General features: G+C 42.4%; 1 protein-coding gene across 7 annotated transcripts in view; it reads right to left on the reverse strand.

Moving 5' to 3' along the window:
- tutl (immunoglobulin superfamily member turtle) overlaps positions 1–13807 on the reverse strand; it is a 400439-nt gene that overhangs the window by 34006 nt on the left and 352626 nt on the right. For all 7 annotated transcript variants that reach the window (XM_019041621.2, XM_072298491.1, XM_072298493.1 and 4 more), the window contains exon 4: positions 9064–9295. In XM_019041621.2, coding sequence (XP_018897166.1) covers positions 9064–9295 — 232 coding nt within the window. The remainder of the gene's footprint in view (positions 1–9063; positions 9296–13807) is intronic.

Consider the following 13807-nt stretch of genomic DNA (forward strand, 5'->3'; position numbering starts at 1 on the left):
AAAATGATACGAAACACCACCACTCAACTTTTACACTTGTCCGGGACGCCAGGTATTAAAAAAAAAGAAGAAGAAGAAAATTAACAAACTTTTCAAACTGTCATCTGACGGCGCTGTGGGGCAGTGACATCATTAATTTCCCCCGACTCGTCCTGGTCTACATGACTGATATACCCGGGAAAAACACTCGCTGAGGGTGGGGCAGTGAGGGGTTGAGGGGATGCGGGGGAGGCTTTTGCAGAAAATGACGGGGTGCAGCGTGAAGGTGTTTTTTCACCCTCGGTTGGAAATCGGGGCTATTCCCCGCTAAACGGGCCCATTAGGCGCGCTGCGGGTAATGAGTATGAAAAACGAGAGGGCTACACTACTACGTGCTGAAGAAAAACGACGTGTGACTATTCCAATGTTGCATAATTTCTTTGGGTACATTTTTGAGAAAAGTTGGGTATATTTTCCTTTGGAATATGTAGAAAATCTGGATTGAATAATTGAGAATAAACCAATAGACGGGGCAAGAACTAAAGCTTCAGGATAAGTTAAGCTTGTTACAGAAGTTAAAATCAACTTGAGGGAGGGAAATTATTGTTAATAATTTAGAACAGAATCAGTAAATTCAAATTTCCCGCTCACGAGAATAAACCAAAATCGAAGTCGGTCAAAGTGGCGATTAGGAGTAAATTTATCAATCAAAAAGAGTCATGTAGAATTTCACTCTCTCTCCTTTTCAGAAACACAGCAGTTTTAAAGTTATCCAAAAAAGTCCAGCTCAAAAAGAAACCTGACATTTATTTAATAGCTAGTTGATACAAGTGAATTTTTTTTGAGGGGGGGGGGTGTCAAGAGGAAAGTTTGAACTGACGAACACAGAAATCCGAACTTTTAACTCGTGGTTGCCTTTAAAAAATATTAACATTTCCATAGTATTTGGAGTAAAATTCTGATGAAGAAAATAGTGTCGTAGAGCTTTCCTCATCCTATCTAGAAGTCCTTGCGCTTAGGCGAATAAAAAAAAAGTCACAAGTTTTTGGAAAAATCTGTTTTTCTTTGGAAATATGGCAACGTCCGAAAGTACATATAGCGCTTTTTCTCAGCACGGCAGCACAACGGATGTGCAGTGTCGAAATGATGAACGACGAAGTCGGACTAGGCTGTAAATTTCGAACGATACTTATTACATTAATTCTTGTCAAAAATCCAAGTTTTTCGAATACGTTGGCAACGTCGATAGATCCGTGCGTTTCGAGGGGTAATTAGTGTAATGAGAGAGTCGTAGTTGGCGACTACGGTGCGGTCGAAAGGATGACCTGCGGTAGCCTGAAACGGGGACTCGCTAGTCTATTTAGGGAATTAGACAACATGTTGAGTATTAGCTTTTAAACGCAGCTCGCTTTAATTTGTAAATGCTCCCATTTGTAATTTGAAGATGGGAATAACAGTTTTAGACCTCTATAATAGGCTGATTAACGAGGCTTAGAGCGTATGAATTTACAGCGGTATATCCTGTTCATGTACAACTTACTTTGAGGGTGTAGTGTCGGTAATTCATTTCTTTTTACTTGTATTTCAATTCGATTAAATACTCAAAGCTTCTTTTTTTCGTGCAACAACGGCAGGTCGTAATTCCGCTCTTATTTGCCGATAATAATCAGTCCCACAATCTGTACTATTCGGCGACGTTGCAACATAGGAAGATAGTAAGTAACTAAAAGGATACGATTTTTACATAATTCCAAGTAAATTAAATGAGGAGCTTCAGAAGAAGATCAGTGCGTAATCGCCGATAATGTTAGGCGAGTAATTGCCGCATGAAGTCTCCATTTTACTTATATATTTATTATTGATTGGTTGAAGGACATATCGACAACGATTTTTTGTCCGCACACCTGGCTCTTCCAGTAGTTCATGTCCACGGGTTTTTTTGGCAGGGGAGTTCGTGCCGTAGTACCTTGATTTATTTTGCGAGGAAAGCTTCGTACTCTCAAAGGACGCCTATCATTCTTAAAATGTTGGAGCGCCTTCGATTTTCATTGATACCGTGCAACACCTCTGTTGTGAAATAGTTGCTTGAGGCGCCTTGCACGCTGCGGCGCGGCGCGGCTGGCCAACTCCCAACGCGCATTGACGCCTACAAACCTAAGGGGATACTTCAAGCATTGCGCAATGCGTGAAGTATCCCCTTAGGTTTGTAGGTGTTAGTGCGCGTCTCGCGCCGCGCCGGTAGCACGCCACACGCAGCTCCGCTCTTATCTGTGTTTGACTGTAATATTTAAAATCACGGAGTCGGCGTTTTTTAGCTTATGATTTAGAAATTTTTGCACACTCTGCATGGATTTTCCTCATTTAAATTGATGGGGAAAAAATATGTATTGAAGGAAAATATAAAATGTGTTTTGTAAATATTAAGGTGGTTCCGTGTCAAATTTAATGATTCCCAAAGCACTTTAATTTTTTCTTTTATATTTTGTGCATTTACTGTGCTGCAGCGTGGTGTACGCGCGACCAAACGCTCAAAATTAGACGTATTTGATTCTAAAAGATCGATGTACGTACGGGTTAAAACTAATGATTGCGTGCTTTTTTGTTTTTTCCCCTTTTTTATTCATTTTTGTACAGTTTCTTTCAACAAAAATCTTATTTTACGCGTGGACGTAAACTACTGGACAAAACAAGAGCGCGGAGAAAAAATCGTTGACGGAATGTCCTGAAACCTATTAATTTACTTAGTTCTCTTTTTTCAAACTTGATTCAACGACGTGCATTCTTTCGTGCAACAACGACGTATGAATGCAATGAAAAAGCACTCATAACAAGCGGAAAAATTGAAGGCGCTCCGGCTTTTTCAATGGCTAGGTCTGGATACAACTATTCGTGTTCTTAGGATGTCCGCGTTGCATACCAAAATATTGCAGGCGCCCTGGTTTTCTCAAGCGCAACGCAAAGTATGGCTGCTTTGTTGATTCTCAAGGGTTTTCTACTTTGCATCTGCAACGTTGCTTTACGTCATGTTCAACATGAAATAGATCGTATTCGATACATCAAACAGGTGAGATTGTATCGATATCGATTGGTTCAAAACATAAACATAGCCTCAAAAGTCAATTTAGAAATCCGAGGGAACGGGTCTTTTGTAACAGATGTTTTATTCTTTTGAGTACCAAATGCCAATGCAAAGTGAAATTGTAAGGAATTTTCTCATTTTCAGCTTTTCCAACTTAAATCCTAACAGTTTGGCTTGAAGTTATGTTCTATTGTTTTGAACCAAACGATTCATCGAACCATTATCGAATACGGTCTATCGACAAATCGTGCAGCACTATGTTGCAAAATGATGCGAATGGCGGAAATGTTGTCCGTAGTAATTTGCGGGATTACATGAATCCGCGATGCCTTTGTGGGGATGTTTTGGTGGAAAATTTGCACCATTCGGCGACGGTGCCGTATCATCTTCACGTCTATATGACTTAATATGCATTGATGAAATTAATAACCTCTCCCTCCATTCGTGCATATATATGTGTAAAATTGTAATTTGAACTCTAAGACACCCCACATTTTTGGCCTTACCAATAATGCTGCTTCCTGGCATAAAAATAAAGCGCGTAAGAAAGTCATCGAGTTTTAGCCCCCCTCCTCCCCGCTCACTCACTTTTTGACTTCCCGCAACCTTAACGCCCACGCTGTCCCTACTTAATAATTCTTAATCAACGGATCGTCTAAAAATTCGGAGGAAAGTTTTCAACTTTTCACCGTTTTGGAGCGTTCCAAGAATTTTTGATCGGAATTCGAGATCGGAAGGAATGACGCTGAATCGACTGGAATCCCCGCAAGAATAAGTAGTGGTGGTCTATTTGCCTCGAGATCGAAGGCGTTAACTTGTCGAATTCGATGTTGTTTTGAGAAAGTTTATAAATTCGCTCTAAGCGGCAAAATTCATGAAATGACCTGTGAGAAGATTCATCTGACTTAAGAAAGACAATCGCGTATTGGAGTTTGAAAGCAGCAACGATATCCGAACGACTCGGCTCCACTATCAACAACGGCGATTCTTCAAAGTTGGTAACACTGTTAACATTTGTCCATTTGAGTTAAACGAATATATCGATTCTTGGTAAGATAGGCTTCGTCACCTAGAATCGATTTTGTAACATACATTTAATTGGAAAAAAAACATGGTTGCCAACCTACAAGAATCCCCACTGACTATCAATGCCAAATATTTTTCACGCAGATATGAAAATCACTAAAGTTTCCGAAGTACGAAGTGGAATAGTTGTCCACTTTTGAAGCACTCGCCCCATCAAATTTCAGGCTGAATACTAAGAGTAGATTGCCGAACATCAACCCCCCCCCCCCCAAACTTAAAAAGCCAGTAAAACACAAAATTGACAACGCCGCAAACCGAGATACGTGATTCGGGAATTTCACCGTCAGTGTGTTCAGTTGTTCACTCGTCCATTAGGCAACAATGTTTAGTAGCTGCTGAAAAATTGACGAGGAGTTAAAACCGTTAAAATCGAACTTAATGAACTCGAAAATTTTATCTCGTCGGAGCTGCGCTACGGGGCGTCCGTTGGCAGTGCATCCATATCGCCCTTCATCGAATTGGGGGTCGCGCCAATCAACACAACCGTACAAACGAAGGTGCAGCGGCGGGGGGAGGGGGGGTTGGGCTTCAAATTGGGGTCGGGCGTGCCGTGCGTGCAATCGGCGCGCGAAAAAATTCAGGAGCGAAAATGCGCGGGGCTCGGGGAGCCGACCGAATCAACCCCGTGAAAATACTGCGGAATCGATGCACTTTTCCGAGCGATCTGACAAATTTAAGAGGAAGGGCTCCGGCGAAGTGCAATGAAGAGGAAGGGGGTTGATTAGGGCGGAGGAATAGGGAGGGGGCGAAGAAACATTTACGAACATCGAGGAAAATCGCGAGGGTGCCGTCTTGGAAAACGCACAATTTGTAATGAGGATATTGAGCTGGAAATATTGCGACTAATTAGACGTATTTTTCTTAAAGGAACTATGTAAGCTAGGACGAATATCGCATTAAAATGATCTATGAAGAACGCAAATCATAGGTATATAGTGCCTTATTTGATTTAATTAATTTGCACGTAGTTCTGTTTGGCATTAATACAAATACGTCAAATTGGAAGCATTCGTGCGAAAAAAAAGTCATCTACATTTGAAGGTTTAAGAATTAATGTCCTATTTGTTTAAGGGATGAATTGAGTTTCAGAATGTATTGCAGTTGGGAAACCAGTTGTGCGGGCTAATTATCTGGCCAAGGGCTATCATCGAAGGAGGACAAAAACCACCCCCTTTATTTCGTGCACTTAAAGGAAGAAAACAGGAGGGGGTCCAGGCCATATTGTTGAAAGAAACGACCATTCTGATTAATGTGGCAGGACCTTAATTCATTGGGATTCAGCCACGAATATTTGCAGTTCAGCCACAACTCAAATTTAAGCTAAGTCCCATTCAAAGAGAAAGGGCCACTTCATCCAATAAATTTCGGTTGGACCCCAAAAATTAGTGTCCAGTGACAACTGATATTTCTCCAGGCTGATTATCAAGGGGCTCCGATTCATAACCACTTCTTACCGAATACTACAGGGGCGAAACCATACTCTGTAATATAGAAAAATTAGGGTAGTGTCTTACGATAATAATGCTACAAACCGGTTTCTCTTCCACTCCCGATACCCTCCCGCCCCACAGTGGAACGAGTCTTTGGAAGAAGTCGGACATGAAATTGATCACAAAAATTTGAAAATTGTACGTTTATCTCGTCAGAATTTTAAATTTTAGGGGCGGTTTTTACAGAATCTTTTACGAGAAAATCAATGAAACTACTTTCAAAACATCAACTTTTCATATTAATGAAGGTAAACGCTTTTTAAAGTTTTTAAATCATGCCCAACTTCCCCCATTGAGTCGATCCACCGTGCGCCGTGCACGCTCACATGTTTCCCTCCAAGAGATAGAGGGGGAATGATTCAAATAATATCATTCATGATAAAATTTGGTCAGAAATTTTTGATTCATATCCTTTTCTCATACATTAGAGGCGCGAAGTGCCCGAGGAGGTTGGGCCGCAAAGCGGACAGAAAGCGCACCGCCTTGTTATCTGACTAATTACGCAAGTGTCAAAGTCGAAACTACAGAGACTCTACTTTATTATTTCAACGCAACGCGTCTTCCCAACTTTAACAGCTCTCATTGACACACCGTTAAATTAAGACACGGCGGCACTCATACCTCACTACGAGCCTCGGCTACAGTGTCCTCTCGAACGATCGATAGGGCCCACGTCGAACGGAATTATTCCCGCCCGACCCCGTAAATTTACTCACCCGCAGACGGTGATATTTTACCCGGCGAAGCGTCAACGCCGAGCCGCGGCGGGGGTTTTTGCGAAAGCGTTTAATGAGTATTTTCCCGCACCTGTACCCTCCGCTAACGGATCCTTCCGGACTCCCCCCCCCCGCCACCCCCCGCGGTATCGGTTTCCAGATCGATCCGCTCGAGGGGAGGGTGGCCGGGGGGAGGGGGGAGGATGTGCGCTCATCACGAGGAGAATGGGGATTAATTATGAAGGAAAGCAAAATGAATATCAATTTCGGGAACGCACGAATGCTCGCACGTTGCAAGACTTAGAGCCCCCGCCCCCCCGTCACCCCTCGTGTCTTCGGGGGCCGCGGGTCGTTGCCGTGCGGGAGCGTCGATTAGCGTTTGAATTAACGTGGTCGTCACGGCGCTGAGCGGTGGTGGTGGCGCCGCACGGTGGATCGAGTGGATAGGAGAGGTTGGACGAAATTTAGAAATTTTAAAACGCTTATAACCCCCTTAATACAAAACTTTGAGGTTCTAAAAGTGGTTCTATTGGTTTTCTCGTGAAATTTTCTACTTAAAGCACCCCTTGAAATGTATAATGTGACGAAATGAACACCGAAATTTGCAGTTCTCGTCAAAAATTTTGAGTCCGATCTCTCTGATTGACAAAATCCATTGTGCGGCGTCGAGGCCAAATTGAACTCGTTAAAAATGGATGACCTATCTGCGTTTGTAACCGCGTTTGTGGATGAGGATGAGGACCGAGCCTTCGGGGAATGAGTTATTGCGGGGGAGTCGTTTCGAAGGAGGGGGGGGGGGGGTCGGGATCATCGAAATTGACTCTGGAATGGATATTGTTCTCTGACTTCCTTAGATATGGAGTATTGTATTGCATCGGATGCCAATATATGCGCGCACTCGGGATATTGTCAACAGGAGACAAGAGGGGCATGCTGATGCTGAATCAGACCGTCTTACGTTCTTCCTCTCTGGAAACTTCGCCTTTTAAATGACTTGAGGTAGCGGGCACGTATCACCATTATACGTACAATTTTAAACGTTCTATCAAGAACGATATACCTTCAATCTTTGGCAAATGCAACATAGATATGTTGACCCTGTCCCCGAGGATGCCTGTCACTCTTATTGTTCGTATGTTAGAGTGCCTTCAATTTCGTATAATACTGTACAACACCTCTATTGTGAAATAGTGAAGCGCCGTGGCACGTGGCACGCTGCGGCGCCGGTGCGGCCAGCCAGCCAGCACGGAACGCGCATTGGCGCCTACAAACCTAAGGGATACCTCAAGCATTGCGCAATGCGAGAAGTATCTGCTTAGGTTTGTAGGCGCTAGTCCGCGTTTCGTGCTGGCAGCACGTCGCGTCGCATCACTCCGCTTTATGCTATAGGGCCTATTATTTAAACTCGCGGAGTCAGCGTTTTTCAACTCATGATTTTTATATGTTTGCACACTCTGCACGGATTAGTTAGTTAGTTAATTTTATTTAACGACGATCAGCATCTAGGCTATTTACGTCGGGGACTAGGCAATTTTAAATTTTTAAATTTAGTTTCTTGAAGAGTTTTAAAATTTTTGTTACCACCATTGGACTATCTTATACATTGATAAAAAAATATATATATGAAAGGATTTAATGTGTGTTTTGTAAATATTAAAGTGTATCCTTGTCGTATTTAATGATTTTCAAAGCACATTTATTTTTTATTTTATATTTTGTGCTTTTACTGCGTTGCATCGTGGTGTGAGCGCAACCGAACGCTCAAAATAGGACGTATTTGACTCTGAAAGATCGATGTACAAATGGGCTAAAACCGAAGATTGCGTGCTCCTCGGTTTTTTCCTCTTTTATTCATTTGTGCATAGTTTCTTTCGACACAACTACTTCTCAGTGCCTTTAATATCTATGCCATCGCTTGAAAAAGGTTTTACAAATATTTGCCACGTTTTAAAAATGTAAATGTTTTTAAAATAAAGTAATATTTTCATTAAAAAAAAGTATTTATAAGGTTTATTTTTCATCGAAAATTTTAAGGATGGAAATAAAACCAAATATTCACCCATGACACTTTAAAAATATTGATCAAAAGAGGGAAATAATATTTCATTTAAAAAATGAGTTACCACAACAACTCATCCGTCACTTTCAATTTTCTCATTTCAATATTGTCAATATAATTTTACATACGGACTAAAATATGACACTTGGACCAAGTCACTGCTGCTTATTTCACGCGTGGACGTAAACTACTGGACAAAACAGGTGTGCGGACAAAAAATCGTTGACGACATGCCCTGAGACCCTTTTGCGGCTATCGATAGAAAATATCCCCTAGATGAGCCCGCTCTATTTGGATTAACGCAAGGAAGCGGGCCTAAAGCCCCGAACAGACGATCAAATTCCCGAACCAATTCCGATCTAAGTAGCATCAAAGTGTCGGGAGTCATCAGTCTTAAACTCATTAATTTGCTTCATTTTAAAATGAAAACTTGGCAGAAATGTTTCCTGTGGCAGGAAATGATGAATGCTGGCACTCCATTCTGATCTTACTTTGAACAAATGAGTGCGGCCCGTCAAAATTTGATGGTAGGTGGTGACCATCAGTCATCAGCATGTCTACTTTGATCGGAATTGGTTCGGAATTTGATCGTCCATCCAGGGCTTTAGAGAGCGCGAAGCCAGTGAGAGAATGAGCGAGTGGTGATGAGCTTACCGTGGACATCGAGGTGGAACCAGGTGCCGTTCTTGTGGGAGTTGGGAGAGCGATTGAGGAAGACGACCTTGCACTCGTACCAGCCCTGATCGCTCTCGCGGATGTTGGTCAGGTTGAGGCTAGCCAGGCCGTACGGTGAGTCCGGCGAGACCCTGCTGACCCGACCCTCGTAGCCCTCGCCGCTGTGCGTTGGATAGCTGTCATACCAGATGTAGATCGGGATGTCCTGACCCTAAAACCAGGCAAAACGACACCAATTAGAATAGCTCGCTTTCAGTCGCCGAAGAGGAAACAAACCAGGCAAAACATAACCAAGCTCACATGCGCATGCTTCGAGAAGACATGAAATTACAAAAGGAAGGTGAAGAAGAGGAATAAATTCAACGAAAGACTCTAAATACACCAATCGAGAAAAAAGAGGTTCATGCAGAGAGAAAGAGAGACCCTCGATTCTGCCAAACGGAACTATGTGCATCGTCACGTGAGCCTTGATATCCATATATTTTCATGGGTTTCAGGGTTCATGTCATAATGCACATAGTTCCGTTTGGCAGAAATACGTCCAATTGGTATCAATGGTGGGTGGTGAAGCTTCTACTTTCGGGTCTCCAACATTTAAATGTTGACCTACCTATCTAATAAGATAAATGTTTGACAACAAGTTGAGTACTTCGTTTTGCAAACAAATCGAAGTTTGGTAAACTTGCTTGGCTCGTAACTTCTTCCGAAGCTTATCATCTTCCTAGTAGGTAGGTCAAGAGCCGAAAAAAGAGATATGACTGTTGCAAACCTTATAATTGTCCTTACAGAAGTTTTGAATCCTGGAAGTAGAAGTTTCCATCTATCGCCAAAAAGCCAACGGAAGGCCTGCAGTAGTCTCTGGTCTTATGATTTTAAAGTAAGGACAACTGGATATTGTTAAATAGAATCGGGAGAGAAATATTTTTTTTGCCTGTTTGAAATCCCTGGACTGTTCTTAAAATATGTTGTTTCTTTTTGCAAGCTGAGAATGTTACTGCAGATATATTTTGCATTAGTAGAAAGGAAACAAGTATGATCATGAATGACAAAAGCCTTTCGTCTCCAAGTTAATTGTAAATCTCAAGATCACACAGATAACTTTTAGCTCCGACAGGTCAACTGATTTGAGACGAAAAACTGGCACTTAATTCCTGTCTACTTATTTCAAGATGTTTGCACTTTGAGTTGGGGCAAAGTTTGAAGTTCAGTCCAAATCGAGGCCATCGCATCATACATTTCTTCCAAATAAAAGCATTTTTTGATCTAGCATTGAGATGAAATTAACGCAGGAACTTCGTCTCGGCACACATTTTCATGCAACATAAAGTTGGAGAAGAGACACTTGATTATATTCACAAAACAAAAAAGTCAGTAAGCGCTTTACGATTCAAAGAACTGAGTTCTCAGTCGCACAAACAAACCTCTTGGCCAAAGTTATGAGTTCGGTAATCCGAGGGTTCAACTTCAATTTACCGAGAAACTTTCGTTCTTACGCAACATCTATACCGATGAACTTAAGTTAGATTCTGTCAACCAAAAACTCGATTTTTGCGACCGAAAGTTCAGTGCTTTGAATCAATGAGTGCTTACTAAATTTATCGGTTTGTATAATTGGTTTTTTATTTTGATTTTGGGAGCAAATTGGATAGATATAACAAATAAAGAGAAATAAGAATCATGCGGAAAATTTTTCGGGTAAAAATAACTCAAGCAAAATAAAAGAGAATAATTTGTTGAAGGGCTAAACAAATCATTAGATGATAAACTGCAATAGCTGTCAGAATGTTTACACGAAAAAACGATCGGATTGAAACAACTTCTTCGACGAGTGCTGAAAATTTCGCAAGGTATGGAATGGATAGGTCGGTCTTTTTCGATATTGCACGAAGAATTCAACCTCTCGGGCTCTCTAGTTCTTGCCATTTCTTCGATTTGTCAAAACTTTCTCGCCACCTATTGAGCGCAGGGACCTTTGACAGCCTTCTCTCCTAAGACCAAAGTCAACTAAGATGCCAAACAAGTCGTCCATCAGACGTAATTGAATGAAAATTCTCCGACTCTTCCGATTGTTTGCCGATGGAATCGTGCACGGTTGCCAATTTTCCTAGGAATTGGCTTTTTTCAAAATATACTACTATTAAAAAATAGTGTAAAATGATTTTCAATTTTCTATGGGAATTGACAATGCTGATGCGCTCACACGAAGGGGTCAGAAAAGGCCGGTCAAATATGACATCGGGAGGCGACGAATTGCGCGAGGCAACCGATAGGAATAGGTCCCCAGGGAGGGCTCCTTAAGTCCTTACCGCGGGACGTGAGGGGGCTGTGGGGGGAGGGCGGCTTCCTCCCACAGCTTTGATCTTTTCCGGGCCTCTTCGGAATTCGCGTCGGGAATTTTCAGGGACTTGAATTAAAAGCGGAACTCTTTGATCACCGACGAAAACGGAGCGCCGAAAAAAGAGAAATCTTTTAACTTCCCGGTGGATTCCGAACTTAATTAAATTAGAAAAAAAAACTCGGCTCTCTCTTTTCCGGTCAGTAAGCTTCACGAATTACATAAATTTCCATACTCCCAGGTTATTTTCAGCGACCGTTGCCGAATGTATCCGGATTTTGAATCGGCGATGCAATGTGCACTGAAAAAAAATTCTCGGCATTTTTACCAAGGTCCGTTGGTACCTTTACCATCTCACTTCCTTACCAATTATTGATAATTTTACCAAGACAGACTGGTAAGCTCACCTAAAAACCGGTATTTTTACTGTTTTTTCCAGGTAAGAATACCACTTTTATTGGTAATCAATCCCCGGTAACTTTGCCATTTTATCTCGGTAATTCTACCACAGTCGATAAAAAATATCGGCGTTTTTACCAAAATCCAGTAAAATTACCGAGAAAGTTAAAAAATGTTACCGTAATTTCTCGGTAAAATCACCAATTCCATAAATTGTAATTTTACCAAGAAAAAACTGGGATCAAATAGAACCCCGAATTCTTGGTAATTTTACCCTTTTCTTAGTAAATACACCGAGATTTTTTTTTTCAGTGTGAGCGAGATCAAAGATACAGCATTCGAGAGGACGCACCAGCTATCCGAGTGAGATAAACGGACTCAACGAACGTTGAAGCCGGGGATCAACATTATTTGCGATGAAATAGTGTTTGCTGATCGACGTATTGAGAAGCGTTCTTCAACGACTGATGACTGATGAATGTCGGGTTGGATATCTCGCCTACAAAATCTTCCGAACTAGGTCTTGTTTGAGAAACCAATTTTTCAACACGTTGCTCCGCCACAATCTTCATCACGTTGTGAGAAATTCAGTTTTGATGCCGAAAATAACGTTTACACTATGTTGTTTCACATAGTGTAAAGTATCAGTCTGGGTAATAGAGAAGTTTTCAGGAGATTACGTTGATTAGTTTTCCGACGGAAAAAAAAGTATGGTATGGTATTGCAGGAAGTCTGCCACTTTGTAAACAGAGATACGTGGTTTCTCACTTTGGCCATCGATGTAAAATCTACATGCTAGGAATGTTCAGTTCGCACTCGTACACGTTCCTTTGATATGTTTCCAAACATCCTGCGTCTTCGGGGCCCCGCACCCTTAATCCTTGTGTCTTTTCATATTTTTTCCGGCTAAATTAAATTTCCTGTGATTTCCCGATCACCAGAAATCCCGAAGGGACCCTCCGAGGAACATTTTGAGACCACGCTTCCGGACTACTCGATCCTCCCGCAAGTTCCCTGGCCCGCGGCAACCCCGCCTCGCCGAAGAAAAGAGAGCACGTATGAAGTGGGATAATTTAATGCAGGGGGAAACGGCACCACGAAATAATTTTGAATCAACGCAGCTCGCCGCATTGATATTCATGATTTAAACCGAAAGTCCGAGGGACGCCTGACGCGGAGCGAGACCCTGGGGACACAGAGACGCGGGGGGGGGGGGAGTCTTTTCGAGGGGACTTGCAAAAGTACACCGCTCATAATTGACTCCAATCGATAGCCGAGGCGGGTTCTCACGGCGGGTTGCCAACTTGCCTACGCTGAGCGCTGAAGGGGCAACTTACGGATGCACCCTTTACATTCGCGCGCTGTTAGAGATGGGCCAATCATTCGGCGTTGAATTATTTACTTAAAAAGGAGTGGTGCATTCAGGGCTGAACAGGTGGTGGGGGAGGGGCAGAAGGGTCTTATAGCCTGCGCAAACTGGAGTCGAATTGGCTCTGACATTTGAGACCCCGTGAGAAAGCACATTTTTAAAGCGTGCCAGAGGGCTCGCTTTTTTTGTAAAGCAACCGGATGTACCAGAGTACAGCACACCGATCAACCAATACTATTCAACTGGGCAGTCAAAATGTTTTTCCTCGACCCGTTTTCTTGTCCTTCTGAAACCATTAGACTGTCAACCCTGATGGTCCTCTTACCAAAAAAACCGAAATGAACTGCTAATGGGGAATAATCCCTTGAGACATTTCTGCATAACCGATTATTTTCAGTTGACAAAAATCTCAGAGAAAGCTTTCTTTTACGCTGAGGACTCAACTCTAGAAAACTTCTTTCCCGCGCCAAACTGTTTAGCCAATGAGCGTCTTGCACTGCAAGTGCAATCTGTGAGAGCCTCGTACTCTTTATACCATGTACTAACCGTGGCCCCTGCAGAAATCCACCTCAAAACCACTGCAGTAGCGCCCGATTTAGCGTGGGGTGCAGGTTTCGAGC

This window comes from Bemisia tabaci, chromosome 3 (genome assembly GCF_918797505.1).
Source record: "Bemisia tabaci chromosome 3, PGI_BMITA_v3".
Lineage (NCBI taxonomy): Eukaryota > Metazoa > Arthropoda > Insecta > Hemiptera > Aleyrodidae > Bemisia > Bemisia tabaci.